The 17,425-nt window shown below is 37.1% G+C and overlaps 1 protein-coding gene across 1 annotated transcript in view; it reads left to right on the forward strand.

The window, feature by feature from the left end:
- The window catches only part of zdhhc15b (zinc finger DHHC-type palmitoyltransferase 15b), a 54,410-nt gene extending 39,766 nt beyond the window's left edge, over positions 1-14,644 (forward strand). The window contains exons 7-12 of the mRNA XM_052021856.1: positions 412-532; positions 1,294-1,426; positions 2,731-2,857; positions 3,462-3,571; positions 4,171-4,247; positions 5,480-14,644. Of these exons, the coding sequence (XP_051877816.1) occupies positions 412-532; positions 1,294-1,426; positions 2,731-2,857; positions 3,462-3,571; positions 4,171-4,217 (538 nt within the window). The 3' untranslated portion in view covers positions 4,218-4,247; positions 5,480-14,644. The remainder of the gene's footprint in view (positions 1-411; positions 533-1,293; positions 1,427-2,730; positions 2,858-3,461; positions 3,572-4,170; positions 4,248-5,479) is intronic.
- Positions 14,645-17,425: the final 2,781 nt, after the last annotated feature.

Raw genomic sequence — 17,425 nt, forward strand, 5'->3', positions numbered from 1 at the left:
GGTCCATGCACCACTCAAGGGACTCCAGCCCATAACCTTAAGTGCAGTAGGATCAGGTGCATCTTTCTGATAAGATGTTGAACAAGCCCCCATCTTCTCTCTCAGCTAGGCATAAAAGATTCTATGACACTATTTCAAAGAGCCAAGGAATTTGCCCTGGAGTCTTTCCATTATAAGTAACTCGGCCAGGACCACTAACAAAACACATTATCTGATCATCATTTCACTACCATTTGTGGGACTTTTCAGTGTGTCTTTTGCTTGTTGTGTTTCCAACTGTATAACTGTGATGATTTCAAAAGTAATTTAGTGGTTGTAATGTTGTGAGGTCACGAAAGTGGAATTTAAATCCCAGTTATTATTTATGATTATAAACAAAGACTTTGTCCTGATAATTTTATTTCTCTCTAGGGTGAACAACTGTATTGGATTTTCAAACTACAAATTTTTTCTGCTCTTTTTGGGATATTCCATGCTGTATTCCTTGTTTGTTGCTGCAACAGTTCTGCAATATTTCATCATGTTTTGGACGGTAACTTCCAATTTCCATGTATCCTCACCCAAAATATGAAACACAAATGAAATCTGGGTATGGACTCTTTTTGTCAGTTAGATAATTACTTTAGTTGGTTTGAGGTACACAAACAATATTTGACTGTTTTATACTTGAAGATTTGAAAATCTCTACTACAACTATGTTTTGTTTTACATAGGTAGTATAGGTTTATTTCCTTGCACCTTTCCCCATCATCTCTTGAAGGTATCATACCCAGTTAGCGTACAGTTCTAATTATTGCTGGCAGCCTGGTAGAACCAGATTCTGATGGTGATCTTTCATCAGGGCCTAAAATGAGTGCTGGCAAGCTATTGGGTCTTAGATGGTGTCACAGACCACCACAGTCCTACGTCGGTCTTTATCAATCTTTATCAATCTTTATCAATCTTTATCAGTCTGTATGTATTCATTGTATAGCGATCCTGTGTGGAAGTCTGAGTAACTATCCTCCCCCAACATCTTTCTTATCCAGAGGCATAGTGACTGACCGATAGTTGTATTGTAAATTATTTACCATTTTAAGATCAGTTAAATCAACACAGACTTCAAATTAAAGTTGGAATCTTCTCAGTTCTATAATTTGGTTCTACATAAAATAATGTCACTTATCTCTGTTATTGTCTACACGGCTCAGAACAATGGTCTTATTAACAGCATAATATGATTTAAAAATTAAAAAGTTTGCTGTGTACTTAGTGATGGGAAACAAATTTCATTGGCTCATATTTTCCTGACAGGGTGGTCTTCCAGATGGTCCTGCAAAATTTCATGTTCTCTTTCTTCTTTTCGTGGCTGTCATGTTCTTCCTCAGCCTCATGTTTCTCCTTGGCTACCATTGTTGGCTGGTCAGTTTAAACAGATCTACATTAGGTAAGACTTGAGTAACATCTGACTGGTATTGCATTATCATGGAAGTGGATAAGTAGATTTGAGATTCGGGTCTGGGTGTTTGCTGCTGTGGATTATGTGGTGGCATGGGGGGAGGGGGAGCCTGGGTTTCAGCTGTAAATTGAAAGTTAGCACTCCCATGGAGTTTTAACTTACAGCATTGCAATCCCTCAAGATATTGCTTGTATTCTGGATTTTTACACATCCCAAATCATTAGTGACCATGTCTTTAGCTGGCAAGTCCATACGCTCACTAATTCCCTCTCTCTATCTATCGCTTTTTCCTCCTCTAATATGCTCCTTAAGATTTCATCAAGTTTTCATATGTTTTAAGATAAGTTTTCAGATAAGTCATCAAGCTATTAGTCATCTTTACAATATTTCTTTATGGCATATTGTGATATTCTACTGTGTTAAATGGAAGCAGATGTTGTTGTATCTGTTGTGACAGTACATGCGTATGTCCTACCTGAGGCTTGTTTTTCATTAGACAAAAAAAAAGCAGAAGGGTTATCATTTTGGTGTTTCTACTTCAATTTAATGCAAACTAGCATAAATGCAAATATTTTAGTACAAATAAGCTCAGCTCATTCTGTTTAAACAAACTGTTATTTAAATGTTTTCACAAGGAATAGTGTTAGTACGGGCTTAAACCCTTATATAGCTGGTTATAATACAGCACAATGTGTAATTTTCTCACAGAGCTTGGCTTTTTTTGGTGTAATATTATGAGTCAGCCTCCAGTAACACTTCTCCAAACTCAAGATAGAACTAGTCCTCAACAAAAAAAAGAAATACTTCCGTATCAGAGAACTTGTATCGTGTTGATTGCTAAACTTTACATACAGTGACTTCCCAAAAAGTTAATATTTATTTGAATGGGATGGGTGTAGGAAAGGAGGAAGAAACATTGGAAGAAGCAGCCAACTGTGCAATCGTTAAATGCCAAAATGGCCAGTTTCATAACACTTTGGGCCTGGGATTTGGCAGCGTGGGCTCCAAGCTGTGAAACAAAATGTGTGCAGGAAACATAAAACAAACATTTCGGAAAGCGGGAGTCAAATAGCAATCTAACATGAAGAAAGGTACCAGTATAAAAAGAAGAGAAAAATTACATTTTAGCATAAACAGAAAAGTTGTGAGAACTGAGCAATTTTCTAACTGGCTAGCTACCAGCTCTCTGTAAATAACTAGCTGATCCTCCAAAGCACAAACGATCAGATTGCTCTTGAAACAATTCACTGGATTTTTTAAAATTTGTTTTCTTTTTATTTCCCCTCCCCCAGAGGCCTTCTCAGCACCAATATTTCATCATGGTCCAGATAAAAATGGTTTCAACCTTGGCATATGGAAAAATTTAGAGCAAGTATTTGGACCAAAAAAGAAGTACTGGCTGCTACCTATTTTTACCAGGTATTCTACCCATTTGGACTATCAGTACCAGTGTGCATTTGTGACACTGTATACAATTTCAATCTTGGGTCACGTAGCACAGAAGCTGGCCTTTCGGCCCACCGTGTCCATGCTGACTATCAATTACTCAGTTCTGACGTAAGCAGTATGTAAGGGAATGTGCAAGGTCACTCGTGGAGGTTCAATCAAATGTGCTCTTCCTGAGAAACATTATTTATGTTTCCTGACGTAATAGATAGAGGCCATTCAGCTTATTGGGTCTATTCCAACTCTCAAAGTAATCCCATCAGTCACATTTCCCCTCTCTTTTTCCCCAGTAACCTAACTTTCACACATGCTCATTAACAACCCTTGATTCTCTCATCAACCACCCTACATTAGGGGTAATTTACAGTTGCTAATGAGCCTAACAACCAGTACATCTTTGGGATGAGGTGAGGACACCAAAACATCTGGGGAAATCCATGCAGAAACAGAATGTTCAAACTCCACAAAATTGGCATCAGAGATCAGAAGTGAATCTTGATAGCTGTGCCTCTGTGCTACTGTTGAATGTCAAATTAAATCTTTCTAAATCGTATATTTTTGAAAATGTTATTTTTAGTGTCGGAGATGGACATTTTTTCCCCATGAGGTCACAGTCAGAGAGTCATAATCCACTTCTCTCCAACAATGAGCACTGGGATGAAGGCGATTCAGATGTAGACTACTACGGTAAGTCAGTCGATCATTTGCTTTAGTGATGGAAACAAGCCTTTTTGATAAGTCAGATGACCTTCAATAAAGGTGGGTTGTCTGTTGCAACTAGATTGAAGTCACACTTGGCCACAAATTTTATTTGCTGTTAGACAACTCACATTAGACAAGATTAGAACAATGCCATCATCCTTAAATCCTAACCTATTGGGAAAACAAATCTTGAAACATTGTGCCTGTACTGGGTTTGAGGAAAAACCAGAAGGTGGCAATCCTCATATGGGTTCCAGTTCGCCTTGTAGTAAATATCAAGGTGTTGGTAGTATGTTGGGAATTATTCGAAGTATCCATCAGTGTCACTGGATTATGAAATGGAAATTGTGTTTGCAACTCTTCCCCCTCCCCCTCCCCTCTTTGTATTCCTTGCTTATGTGTTTTCTTCTTTTGTCCCTCTCTCTCCCACCACCTCCCTCTCATTCCCACCACCAAATAAACAATTAAATTGTTATATTTGATTAGAGTGTGCTTCTAATATTCATAACTATAGAAAAAAGAATAGCTTTTTTCGGAAATGACTTGGATGTTTTCTAAAATGTGATTTTGTTTTCCTCTGTCAGCAACTACAAGTGGAAATACCTCTGTGACTGTAGAAATGGAGAGCTAGCTGACCTTTGCTGTTGTTCAGCACCCACAGGTAAGCATCTGAGCCCATTTTCACTGTTCACAGATTCTTATTTCAGTTTATTTGGAGTACAGCAACAAAAAAACATATTTTGAACTAGAATGTGCAAATTCCTAATAGTTTAAATTAAGACATCATTTTCAACTTGGTTCTACATGATAAATGTATATTTTTTAAATGGAAAGATGACAACTAGGACTCAAATAAAATAAATCCTGCAAATTTTAGAACATTATATAATGAAACTACTGTGTTAAGTATATTATTTTTAAGATCACATCCCAATTCAAAATAGATGTAAATGAAAGGTTAGAAAATGTGACTTTTAAGTCATTCCATTTTACAATGAGTATCCTGCTCTTTATCAGTCATGTACCATCATTAGCTATCATCTTATGCTAACATTTAGGCTCAGTACCTTCCCAGGGAAGGACAGAGCCAGAAGCGTGAATCAACAAACACATCTCCCATCTTGCATTCTTTTATTTCTTTGCATACTGAGTAGAAGCCCAATACCTCTGCATCAGAAGAGAATAACCATTTTGAGTATGATTAGGAAAGGCTTGAAATAAGCTTTTTTTTCTCTTTTTCAACTCTAATCCATGAATCAAGTGAATTTAAAATTCATCAATGTTCATGATGAATGCAGAGGAAGACATCGCAGGGCTAAATTCAGAGCAGTTAATCGTTTCAGTTTGGACTGAAGATTCTTTACTGGGACACCAAGGGACTATTTTGTTCTTTTATCATTGTACAGAACCACCACCTAATTACTTGACAAACATCTATGTGGCTATCAAATAATGGCAGGATGGCTTAACAGCCATCGTCACTGTACCAACTTGTTTTTGAAGAGTCATAGCCATTTACTTGATGCCTGTGTCCACTTGGTTGTACCTTAGTATATGTCTGCTTCCATGAACTGAGATAAGGGAAAAAATTCTTGAAGCATGTGGAGTACATTTTAGTGTTAAAATCACCTGTGTAAAGTTGGTAATCCATTCTCTTGCTGCTTGTTGTGATTACATCTTTTAATCAATTAATTCCAACTGAGCATAGAGATGTGAACCTTGCCATGGTTTCCCTGCAATAGACAAGACTAAAAAAACTTTGATTTATTTACTAATTGACCAGTCACCTCCATTTTAAAAAAAGATAGTTTCTTAGGACTATTCATTAATGGCAAACACTTTATCAAAAATGACTTCACATATTCTTGATGTTAGTTATTGCCTTCTTTTCAGGTTAATCCCAGGTGCCACCGTATTACTTGACGAGAAAATGTGAGAACCAAGGATCCCTGAGGGACTTCAACAAATGAAATGGAACTATTACATGCCTTACAGTCTTCAGAAGATCCTCTCATTACATAACGTACATTAAGGCTTTGGTTCATGAACAACTGCATTTTCTTGGGGTGGTGGAGGGAGGAAGGGGACTGCTGTAAATTCACTTACAAACTGAGTACCCGTGAGCAGGGACTTGTATGTAAATAATGTGTGTGTGAATGAGGCTCTATCACAGATACCTGAAACCAATGTTGCGATTAATTTAACATTGATGTGTTGTATTTAACTCATTAGGGCAAAGTGCTAAACAAAAAGTGTTCCTTGCAGTAAAGTTGCACGAGTAAGGTACAAATATCAAACTGTCAAGTGGAAAAATCTGCAATATCTGTTCAACCGTGTGTTTGAACAAAAGAGCAATGGATTGATTATTTACTGTGTTTATATGAATTAAGTCATTTCAAACCAGGTCATTTTTTTTTAATGTTTTTTAAATATGTTTGAAAGATTCTTGAATTTAGCTAGGTTTTTTTATATGTTTGTAATGTGATGTACATATTTTTTAAACTAATTTACCCTCAGAATTAAAATTAAATATAATATTACTCCAATGAGGGACCAAAGATTGGTAAAGCAGTATCTGCTCAAAGTTTGAGTTATTCTTGAACCTTAGGAAAATGTAATTATCTCTTGGTTAATGTGTGCATGCCTTTCACATCACAGCATAATGTCAAGTCGTTTTCATTATCATTCCATGGTGCTAACTTTACTTCTGAGCAAAAGAAATGACCAACCAACGCCTCCCATAAAAATTCTTCTGATCTTCCTCTGCATTCTAAAAAAAAGTTCTCCAGATTGTTTTTAGTCTGTCATCTGATTCCACCTCCAAAATATCACCTTTCATTTTCTCCCTCTACCTGTAATTGGCACAGACAGTTAATATTGAGGGTTTTCTACCTGTTTATTCTTTAATTAAAATATATATTTAAATTCAGGGTAGAAATTAACTCTTGACAAAGGTATTTAGTTTTTTTTACATTGGAACTAGTGCAACTTCTTAAGAGTGATTTTCTGTCTGCATAGAAATGCATTCCTTCAACAACCTGAGCTTAGTGGGTATTACTCTGAGAACATGCAACATCCTTTTTCCAGGTTCCAATTTTGACATGTGTTTTCATAATGTGGCTTTTGAATTTCCTGAACTTTGACTTCTGGAGGTTTTCTGACTCTGTCTAAGCTCTGGGCCTATTGCTGAAGCTAAGGACAAACAGGTGCAGTAAACATCTCCAGCAACATTAAGGGATAACAGTTTGAGGTTCAAGGACACTAATCCACACAGGAAAAGAATAACCTGCTGGTAGACTTCAGAATGTGATTATTTTATAGACAGTAAAATACTGAACATCTATGAGTTACAGACCGGTTAAAAAAAAAGGAACAATTATTTACTTTAGTGGGATTTAGTGTGTTCACTTGCTGTGCTTAAAGTGTTCTTAACAAGTGTCAGTAACATTCAAAATATTTGCCCATATATTTCAGTGAAGTATACATTTAAGTCATTTTCCTTTTATCCTTTGCAACATATCTCTCAGCCAGTCCTTAAGACAAATGGCATGTATTGCTATCTGTGGGACTCCGTGCATGCAGGTTATTGGTTTTGCTTCTTGCATTATGACAGTGACTACAGTTGAAAATTAACTTCATTGTTTGAAAAGTCCTTGGGACATCTTGAGGTTGGGAAAAGTGCTCTATAATTGCAACTTTGTCCTTCATTTTCCTTTCCTAGATTCCGTTACAGGCCAACCTGAATTAAATAATTCACTTTGGACACTCAGGATTGTAATAGAGACATGACAATGAAAACCATTTTTTTTTGTAAAAATACATTTTAAAACTGGTTCTTCCTGTTATCTCTTAAGAACATGCCCTCTCTGCACTTTCAATATAAAGGCATTTGGGAGTCAAAACAATGATAATATAATAAGATTGAATTAAAAATGTGTTTGATAGTGAGCTGCCCACTACAGCAAAGCCTTGATATTTTTCAAATCCTATAAATGTTTTTAGTGCTGCTCTTTTTGTCAAATTTACTAGAGGTGCTGTGCAGACATATAAAAGAGCTTTCATTTTATAAATTAAATAACTTTGTTGTGACCCAATCAGTGACCAGATTTCAAGTATTAAAATAGCTAGGCTGTATTTTTTTAAAGTGAAGAATTATATGTACATATTGAGACATTATTACATTTAAAAACGAGAACAAGTTCAACAAAGTAGAAGAAATTGTGACTTTATTTCTGAGAACTCTTTCAATAACCTTATTTTGCTTTTGTAAAATGACACCTACAGGTTCAAACGTAAGTTCTGCCATTGAAAATTGAAGTCTGATTTCTAGTATTTCGACAACTTTGATAAATACATCAAGCTTTCACAAGTTTGACTATTAACCTGACGTTCACACAAAATTTAATATAGTTTACTTTTAATTTCACAACGTTCCCACAAAATTTAATGTAGTTTACTTTTAATTTCACAATCTTTTTCCCCCATCCCCACTCAAAAGAAGTAGCATGTTTTAAAAAAAAATGTTTGACTGGAAGACTTTCCACATTAGGAATTTCTTTAGAAATCTTGTACGGAGAAATACAAGTAGAAATAAAATTGCAATTTCAATTGATAAATCTCAAGATGAGTGAGAAATTTATTGGTAGTTAATATATCACATTTAGAAATACATGTCTAAAATAAGCCCTGTCCATTTGTAGGTTGATGGAATCAGCATTTCTATCAGAGAGCTGAAATAACCCACTCTAATAATCTGGTGACCTTAGAAGTAGTTTTACCATATGGGAGAACTGCTAGGGCATTCCACTATAAATTAAACTGGAACAGAATGACAACAGACTGGGCAGTAATTGTTGAAATGGGTTATGAAGCAAAATAGGAGTGTTCCTATAATACAACAGATAATTAGGATGCCTATTTTCATCCATTGGTTCCCTTGCAGCTGTATAGATAACAATAACTTGGGTGAGGTCAGAATGTATTCTTGGTCTATGGTACGAACAATAAAATACTGCCATTAATAACTTGATGAATGCTATTATTTTCTTCTTATTTATCTGTGCCATATTGTCCTTCAAATATCCCAAACCTGCAAAGGATTCAAATGGATTTAAATCATTTTATTAAATCACTAGAAAATTGAACACAAGCATTGCATGATATTCTCTATCATTCTCTGACTCGCTTGCTATTTTTTGTACTCTCTGCTCAGAAAATTTCCTGTTTATTTAGTTCTTAATAACTTCATAGGAATATTAAGAATAAAATACCTCCTGCTTTACATGAAAAATGTTACTCCAAAATGGAAACCTTTATATTGGTATCACTAAAATTATTCCTTGGAAAATAATCATCATTACTGGTTTACAAGTAGAATTTCTAGAAATCTCCAGTAATTTAAGAGAGTATTATCCCTCTATTACTAAATAGTTTTACAATGGAGAAACACATCAATATGTCCCCATTAAGCAAGTCAGGGCATTTTTGTTGTATTATTAGAGAAATTGTAAAATCTAGTTAATGACTCTTGTTAAAACACACAAGAAAATCTATATTCTTCAAAATGAATCCCAGGAACCCAGTATAAAAGTGGAGAGACTGGTCATTTCTTTATCTAATATGTGCGCATAAGATATTTTCTATTGAAAAATAAAAGTGTTAAGTAAATTGAAGAAACTGATTTAGCCAGTGTTTATTACATAGAATGGAGGATGAAGCTGTCCATTGTACATTAGAGAATAAAGCAATCTTATTGAGTAAGCATCCTTTCATCCATATGCCAACTTGAAGAAATTTATGATTAACAAGGTTAAATTTGTGGTACTGTATTTATTTTAGAGCGACAAACATTGAAGCAGATTAGAATTTTGAAGAAAAGCAAGTGAAGGGGTTTACTTTCAACAAGCCAGTTGCTGACAATGTAAGGAGATTGTAAATGCATTTGCATAGGATTGTCAGCCTGGCGTTTTAGGACTTCTTTTTATTCATTCATTGGATATGGGGATCACTGTATGATTAATTTTCCCTTCCTGAATGCACTTGATGGTGACATATTTCCAAGTCAGGTTGTTTGACAGAGAAGAACGTGGAGATGTTTTTATGATCTAGCTTTTGTTATTGTCTTTCTGGATAGTATAGGTTACAGATTTTTGAGGTGTAGTTAAAAATTCGGTAAGGGTGATGCCATTGAGTGTGTTGGGGTGGTTGATTTTTGAGATGGTCATTACTTGGAACGTATGTGGTGCGCATGTTTACCACTTAGCCCAAATTGATTGCTTCATTTTCTAAAGAGTTGTAAACAGAAGTGAACACTGCAAACTTGCACACATCTGACTTAGTGGACTAGTCATCATTATGAAGTAATTGAAGCATAAGAAAAAAAAAGTCAATAATAGATATAAGATATAGATGATATTTATTTATTAGACACGTGTACATTGAAACACATCGAAATGTGTCTTTTTGCATTACTGAGAATGTGCTGGGGGCAGCCTGCAAGTGTTGCCACTCTTCCAGTGCCAACATAGCATGCCCACAGCTCCTAACCTGTATGTCTTTGGAATGTGGGAGGAAACCCATGCAGACACGGGGAGAATGTACAAACTCCTTATGGACAACGGTGGGAATTGAGCCCTGGTTGCTGGCGCTGTAATAGCGTTATGCTAACCGCTACACTACTGTGTGCCCTAATATAGGGCCTCTGTGAGACCAGTCCCGGAGTATTGTGTGTGGTTTTGGTCTCCTTATCAAAAGAAAAATATAGTTGCCTCACTGGGAGTGTAATGAATGTAATGAATCCCACCAGACCACTGCTGGGATGAGACAATTAGAAGAGATTGAGTAGTCTGCACTTGTATTCTGTGGGAATGAGAGGGTAATCTCAAAACATCTTAAAATTTGCCAGTGTAAGTGCCATAGTTATACAGCCTTTGGCCCAACTCGTCCATGTCAACCAATATGCCTATCTAAGCTGGTGCCATTTTCCTGCGTTTGGCCCGTATCCTTCTAAATCTTTCTATGCACCTGTCCAAATGCCTTTTAAACATTGTAATTGTACCTGCCTCTACCACTTCCTCTGGCAGCTCGTTCCATATACCCACCACCCTCTGTTGGGGGGGGGGGAATCCCCTCAGATCCCCTATACACCTTTCCTCCTTCACTGTAAACCTATGCCCTCTAGTTCCCCTCTACATTATAAACCTCAATAATGTCCCAGCCTATCCAGTCTCTCCTTATAACTCAAGCCCTTCAGTCCAGGTAATATTCTTTGTGAATCTTTTCTGCACCCTCTCCAGCTTAATCACTTCCTTCCAATAGTGTGGCAACCAGAACTGCACAGAACTCCACTGATTGTACAATTGTAACTCAATGTCCCAACTCTTGTCCTCATGCCTCAGCCAACGAAGGCAAGCATGCCATACACCGCCTTCACCACCCCGACTATTTGTGTTGCCACTTTCAGGGATCTATGTACATGTACCCCTAGGTGTCTCTGTTCAACAACACTCCCCAGGGCCCTGCCCTTCTCTGTGTATATCCTGCCCTGGTTTAACTTCCCAAAAAGCATCACTTTGCACTTCTCTGAATTAAATTCCATCTCAATGCTGGCAGTATGTCAGTATGTTTGTCCTAACTGTGGTGTCTACAGCTAATAGCCAGAATCTTAAAATTAGCAGTAGGTCAATTAGATTTGAGGTGAGACACATCTTCACTCTGGTTGTGAATTTTTGGAATTCTATGCCAGAGGTCTGTTGATCTTCAGTGGATCAGCATATAATTCCTGGGATCAAATACAATTTTTGGACATTAGGGTATTCAAAGGACATAAGGATAATGCTAATAGGTATTGTTGAGATAGCACTTTGGCGATGTTGCCCAATGGCAGAGCAGGCTAAAGGTCTCAATGACCTGCTTATCTAAAGGAGGGCAGGACTGATACAACACACCTGCTTAGGGTACTTAATTATACCACAATGAATGATCATTTAACACATTTGAAACCTGACAAATTCCTAATACTGCTAAAGCATCTCAGAATTTGGTTCAGAGATTTCCTTTTATTTTCTCTTTCCTTGAATAAGTACTTTAATATGTTAACCTCTCTGCACACCTGGCCACTGAAAATCAGATTCATGGTCTGGGTCCACTAGATCATGTAACTGGCCTAACAGCTGTGAAAAGGAACAGTTTGGTTAATTCATCACTGTTCCTTTCAATCGAAGCATTTTGCCTTTGACAGTGGAGATGTAGAAGGGACTAGTCTTTGCGAAACAGAAAAGCCTGCCTCCATTTCTGGAGGAATCCATTACCCAAACCAAGGATTTGATGATGGAAGAAGTTTGGTACACTTTTTTTTAATGTGTTTCGGTTTTTGTCTTAACATGTACAATCACCTCAGATATTACCTGAAAATATTAGTACTTCCCTAAAGGAGCTGCTAGTGACAACAATAAATTACTTTGTTCCTAATATGTTATTGTAACATTATTGAATTAAATTATAAAGCACCATAACACTTTATGTGCTGACTTTGACCACTAGTAACTTTTAAAACTGGAATGATAACTCTGTCCTGAGGCAGGGTTTTGACCTGAAACATCTACAATTCCCTTTTCCCCACAGATGCTGCTCAACCTGCTTAGTTCCTTCAAAAGATTGTTTGTTACTTTTAAAACTGGGTTGGATATATTACATCTTCCACCATTTGTCCAAAGCAGCAAACATTATTTTACAAGGAATTGGTAGTTAAACTGTTCATTTTAATTTAGTATGCTGTGACTTTTCGCAAAATATGTATCCCATACTTACAATGTACACTTTCACCTGTATTAATTATATTGAGTGCTTGATATCAAACCCCTTTTCCAATGTAACTGATTTTTCACACATCACAATATATCATCAGTCTTCTTTCCCCTCTATCCCCCCTTCAGCCAATTTATTCTAGCATCCTCAATTGGCAGGGAGATTAACAGTTTCTATGCTTGTGCATAAATAAATTGCCAGATCTATTATCAAGGTTATAGAGAATGCTTTGTGTCCAACTTTAAGGACACAATCACTACCCAGAGTGGATTTATTAAAGGATTTATCCAGCCACAATATCTCCTGAAGTAGAAGCAGCCAGCACAAAACAAGTGGAGTGAAAACTTGAGAGACAAATTGCTTGGAAGTAAGATGTCATTGAAACACCGAGGTTGACCTTCTGAGAGATGAAAAGATGACCATTTGATTTTTGCCATGAACTGCATAGCAATTAACATTAAGCAAAATTAAATGATTTACATCTAGCAATTGCAGTGCAGGTAAGTCATTTAAAACAATGCCATCATGCCTAAGACTGCCATCACTAAGTTTGAATCCATAACAAGAATTGTACTTGTTAACAGGTGATTTTGGTTCGATTATTTTCCATTAACAAAATTCCAGCCAATATTACAAAAGGAAGTATATTTCCTGAATGTGCAGACATACAGAACATTTCTGCAATCCAGATGCTAGGCTGACCCAATCAGCAGGTTTGGGAATTGTATTCCTAAGCATTTACCATAATCATCTAGAATTCCCAAACCTGTCTGTCTGTAATGTTAATCATAGTCATGCAGCACATACACAGGCCCTTTGGCCCACCCTGCCTGCATTGGCCATCAAGCATCTTCCTGTATTTGATTTTCCAGAACTCACCTCATCAAGGTACTAGTTAAATGTTGTGAGAGTACCTACCTCAAACCCTGCTCGCCCCTGCAGCCACCAAGCCAGTGTGTTTCAGTGCCTGACCTTAGACAACCTGATGACCAGCATCTCTGCAGGTAAACCAGTACATTTTGTGTCCAGCTTATATGCTCATCCAATGTAAGTGTGAGGACTGAGGCTTTTAAAGAAACTGTACCCAGTGCTGCTAAGTTCAGTATTATAGTTGACACTCACCCACCTTAGATTATCCTGTCTACTGTGTTTACTGAAGTTATAATAAAAATGAAGTAGCCAAGCCAGTGTACTAGCCAGCTCTAATTTTAGAAAGTGATTTAAAGTAATTTTATAATTTGAGTGGAGGGTGTTCAGAAAACAGTAACTCCCAATACTTGACACCTTTGTAGGTGCTTACCATACTTAGTTATGGAGGGAATTTAAACATCTTTTGGAGCTTGCTTAGCTTAACTGACTTCCAAACATCTCCATCAACTAATCAGAGTCCCCTCTCCCTTAAAGTAGAATTTTCTTTCCCAGTTCTAAAGTAAACCAAGGTATCATCCTTTATCATTTTCATGTTCAAGTTGCATTGCTTTGAAGACATCTGTGCTTGAGATTCAATTCTCACTCATCCTATGTACTCGCATTATATCTGTACTTGTATCATTTTGAAGAAAATCACCTTAAATCTGTGCTATCAAAGTGACCAAGTATTGTGGTGTAAAACTCAGTGAAGTACCTTCTTTACAACTTGTGTAAAGAAGTTGTGAAAATTCTTTTAACTGGCTGATAAACAATTCTTTGCATTTGATTCTTCCTGAGGTCATGGCTTCGATTTAAAATTCTAGGTAGGAAATAGAGGGCATTCCTTCATTTTCTGCAACGTCCGAATAATTGCTAATGTGGTGCACATGATTCAGCATTGTCAGCTTTCGGGATAAAAAGTCCAGTCAGTACTAAACTACTGCAGTATCAGCTGGGGTTTTATTTTAAAACCCATGAGCTATTGACAAAACAATGTGTCAGCAAAGAATATGTGTACCCATATCCTTTCATCCCAGTTGATTGTCATCTTGTCCTGTCACAGTGCAGGAAGTGTTTTATTTAATCTTATCTACAACTTGTGTCTGCTGTGTTGTTACTGATGACGGAGACTGTACACTTTATTCTTTTCTGCTTCCCTACTTAGTACACCTGACTAGTTATTTTCTTATGAGAGTAAATACATCACCATAATGCAGTTTCACGGACAACCTTAAATATTTCCTTCAGTTTTTTCCCATGTCTTCCCATGCCCCTTATATGATGCAGAGAAGTTGCAATCCACTGATTATGTTTCATTATAGATGTATGCCTATGTCATTGATTTTTGTTTTACTGCACCCTAACACATTCCATGATATGTCTGTTAAAATCTTTATTGTAAAGATCTTTACACGAATAAAGGTGTTTATGAAATGTTAGATTTTTAATGCCTTTTATTTAGTTGGAATCAAATATATTGGCTGTCAGTAATATGGAACTAAGATTGAAACATGTTACAAAGTAGGAGCATACTGAACAACTAATCTTATAGTTCAAGCCATTTGTCAGCTTCCTGCAATGGTTGGTGCATGCAGTCTTGTCTTTTTCATAAATGGTTGATTTAATTATAAATTTATACACAACAGCTTATATTTGTTTGGCATGTTTCATAGGTGAAAGTAATAAAAACAAAATTGCTTAAAAAAAAGTTTAAAGGAAGTTCTGAAATGTAAAGGAAAAAGAAGGGAGTTAAAGGGATTTAGGAAGAAGTGCTGCCAATGATGGCAAAGACAATTTTTCAGCTGCCATTGAAGGTGGAAAGGAAAATGTAAATAAAAGCCAGAGTTGGAAGGCCAGAGGGAATGAAGAGTAATATAAAACTCAACGTTTTGTAGAGGTAGACAGAGCAAGATCATGGAGGGTGAAAATTCAATTGCAGTGCATCACCAGTTATAATAGTGTAGCAAATAATAGTTTTAATCCCCTTGGTTTTAAATTGGAAATATTGTGACTCCAACGTTATAATGTTGGGCAGGAGATACTATTATGGAGAAGGCAAACCTTAGAAGTGTGTGGCATTTACAGGTGAAAACACAGAGAAGAGAAGTCAGCATTTTAGATGGTCTGCATGATTTTTACAGGGGAGTCAAAAAGCAAGATTGGTCCCATGTGGAAAGTGAATAGAATGAAAGTCAGAGGGGTTGAAGTGGGCAAGGAGGGATCGCTTGTCAGTTACAGAGGGTAAGTCGAGCCTTGTGGTCTTATGAGAAGGACAGAGCCAGGCTCATGAAATTCAAATGTAATTTTAACCACAGATAGAAGGCACCAGTGTGTCAGAACTGGGGTGCTTGTTGGAAATGTTCTGTGGGTTCAAGCATCTTTTAAGGAATGGATGTTAATGGTCAGGTTTTAAAGAAAAAGGGAATTGCTGGAGGAAATCAAGCTTGCATTTTCTTCAAACAATTCAACAACCAAACACTAAGAATAAAATGTACACTACAGACCTGATAATGCCATCCAACTTTAAAAGCTGTTCTTTCCCTTGGGAATTATAAGATATTATTACTTATTCATATGCATTTTATTTTATCAAAGGCAGGCAAGTATCAGCAGTATGCACAAAGGTATGTATAATATATAAAATTGTCATTTGCACTACAGTATTTTATATGACCTTCATTACTTATTAATATTTTGTGAAACTGTGTAGTTTCAAGCATTTAGTGTATAGTTATGTTTTATTATTATAATACCTTGGTAGTATTGATAGACATTTCACTAGGTGTTTTACCTGCAGTTTAGAGTCCAGAATATAGTGATGAATTCCTGAATCTGCAAATATCTCTGACCTCTCTTGTAGTGATGTGCAAGTCAGCAACAGCAGCAGAGCCTGCAAACAAAGTCTAGGTGCAAGGCGTGAATGAGAATTCTAGACCAGACCTCTACATTGCTAGTGAGTGTCCTTGGGGGAAAAAAAAGGCGGAGCAGAATGATTCATTTTAAGAAGGCAGTCCAGAAAAATTGGGGAAGTTAAGCAACAATGAAGAGAACCAATCTGGATAAACTTAATGTAAAGAAAAACAAAAATAGTCATCTTCTGTTCCTAATAATATGCTTGGTAGGCTCATCCAGAAAATTAGGACGCATGAGATCCATAGTGACTTGGCTGATTGGATCCAAAAATGGCTTGCCCATAGAAGACAGAGGGTAGTGGTGGATTGGTCTTATTTTGAATGGAGGTCCATGACTAGTGGTGTTCCTCAGGGATCTGTACTGGAACCCCTGTTGTTTGTGATATACGTATGTGATTTGGATGAAAATGAGGTAGGGTAAGTTTGCAGATGACACAAAGATTGGTGGCATTGTGGATTGCATAGATTGCCAAAGGATACGGCGAGATATAGATCAGTTGCAGATATGGGTGGAGAAGTGGCAGATGGAGTTTAATCCATGCAAGTATAAGGTGCTGCACTTTGGGAGATCCAACATAAAGTTAATGGCAGGATCCTTAATAGCGTTGATGAACAGAGGGATCTTGGGTTCCAGGTACATGGTTCCCTAAATGTGGCTGCACAGGTTGACGGGGTGGTAAAGAAGGCGTATGGCATGCTTGCCTTCATTAGTCAAGACATTGAGTTCAAGAGCCCAGTAGTTACATTACAGCTCTATAAAACTCTGGTTAGGCCACATTTAGAGTACTATGTTCAATTCTGGTCACCTCATTACAGGAAGGATGTGGAGGCTTTAGAGAGGGTGCAGAGATGGTTTACCAGCATGCTGCCTGGTTTGGAGGACATGCGCTATGAGGAGAGGTTGGACAAACTGGAGCTGTTTTCTCTAGAGTGGTGGAGACTGAGGGGGAGTTGATAGAAGTTTATAAAATTATGCGAGGCATAGATGGACAACCAGGATCTTTTACCCAGGATTGAAATGTCTAGTACTAGAGAGTGTGTATTTAAGGTGAGAAGGGGAAAGTACAAAGAAAATGTGCAAGGCAATTTTTTTTTAAAAACACACAGAGTGGTGGGGGTCTGGAATGCACTGCCAGGAGTGGTGGTAGAGGCAGATAGCACAGAAGCATTTAAGAGACTCTTAGATAGACATGAATATGCAGAGAAGGGAGGG

The sequence above is a fragment of the Pristis pectinata genome, chromosome 8 (genome assembly GCF_009764475.1).
Source record: "Pristis pectinata isolate sPriPec2 chromosome 8, sPriPec2.1.pri, whole genome shotgun sequence".
Classification (NCBI taxonomy): Eukaryota; Metazoa; Chordata; class Chondrichthyes; order Rhinopristiformes; family Pristidae; genus Pristis; species Pristis pectinata.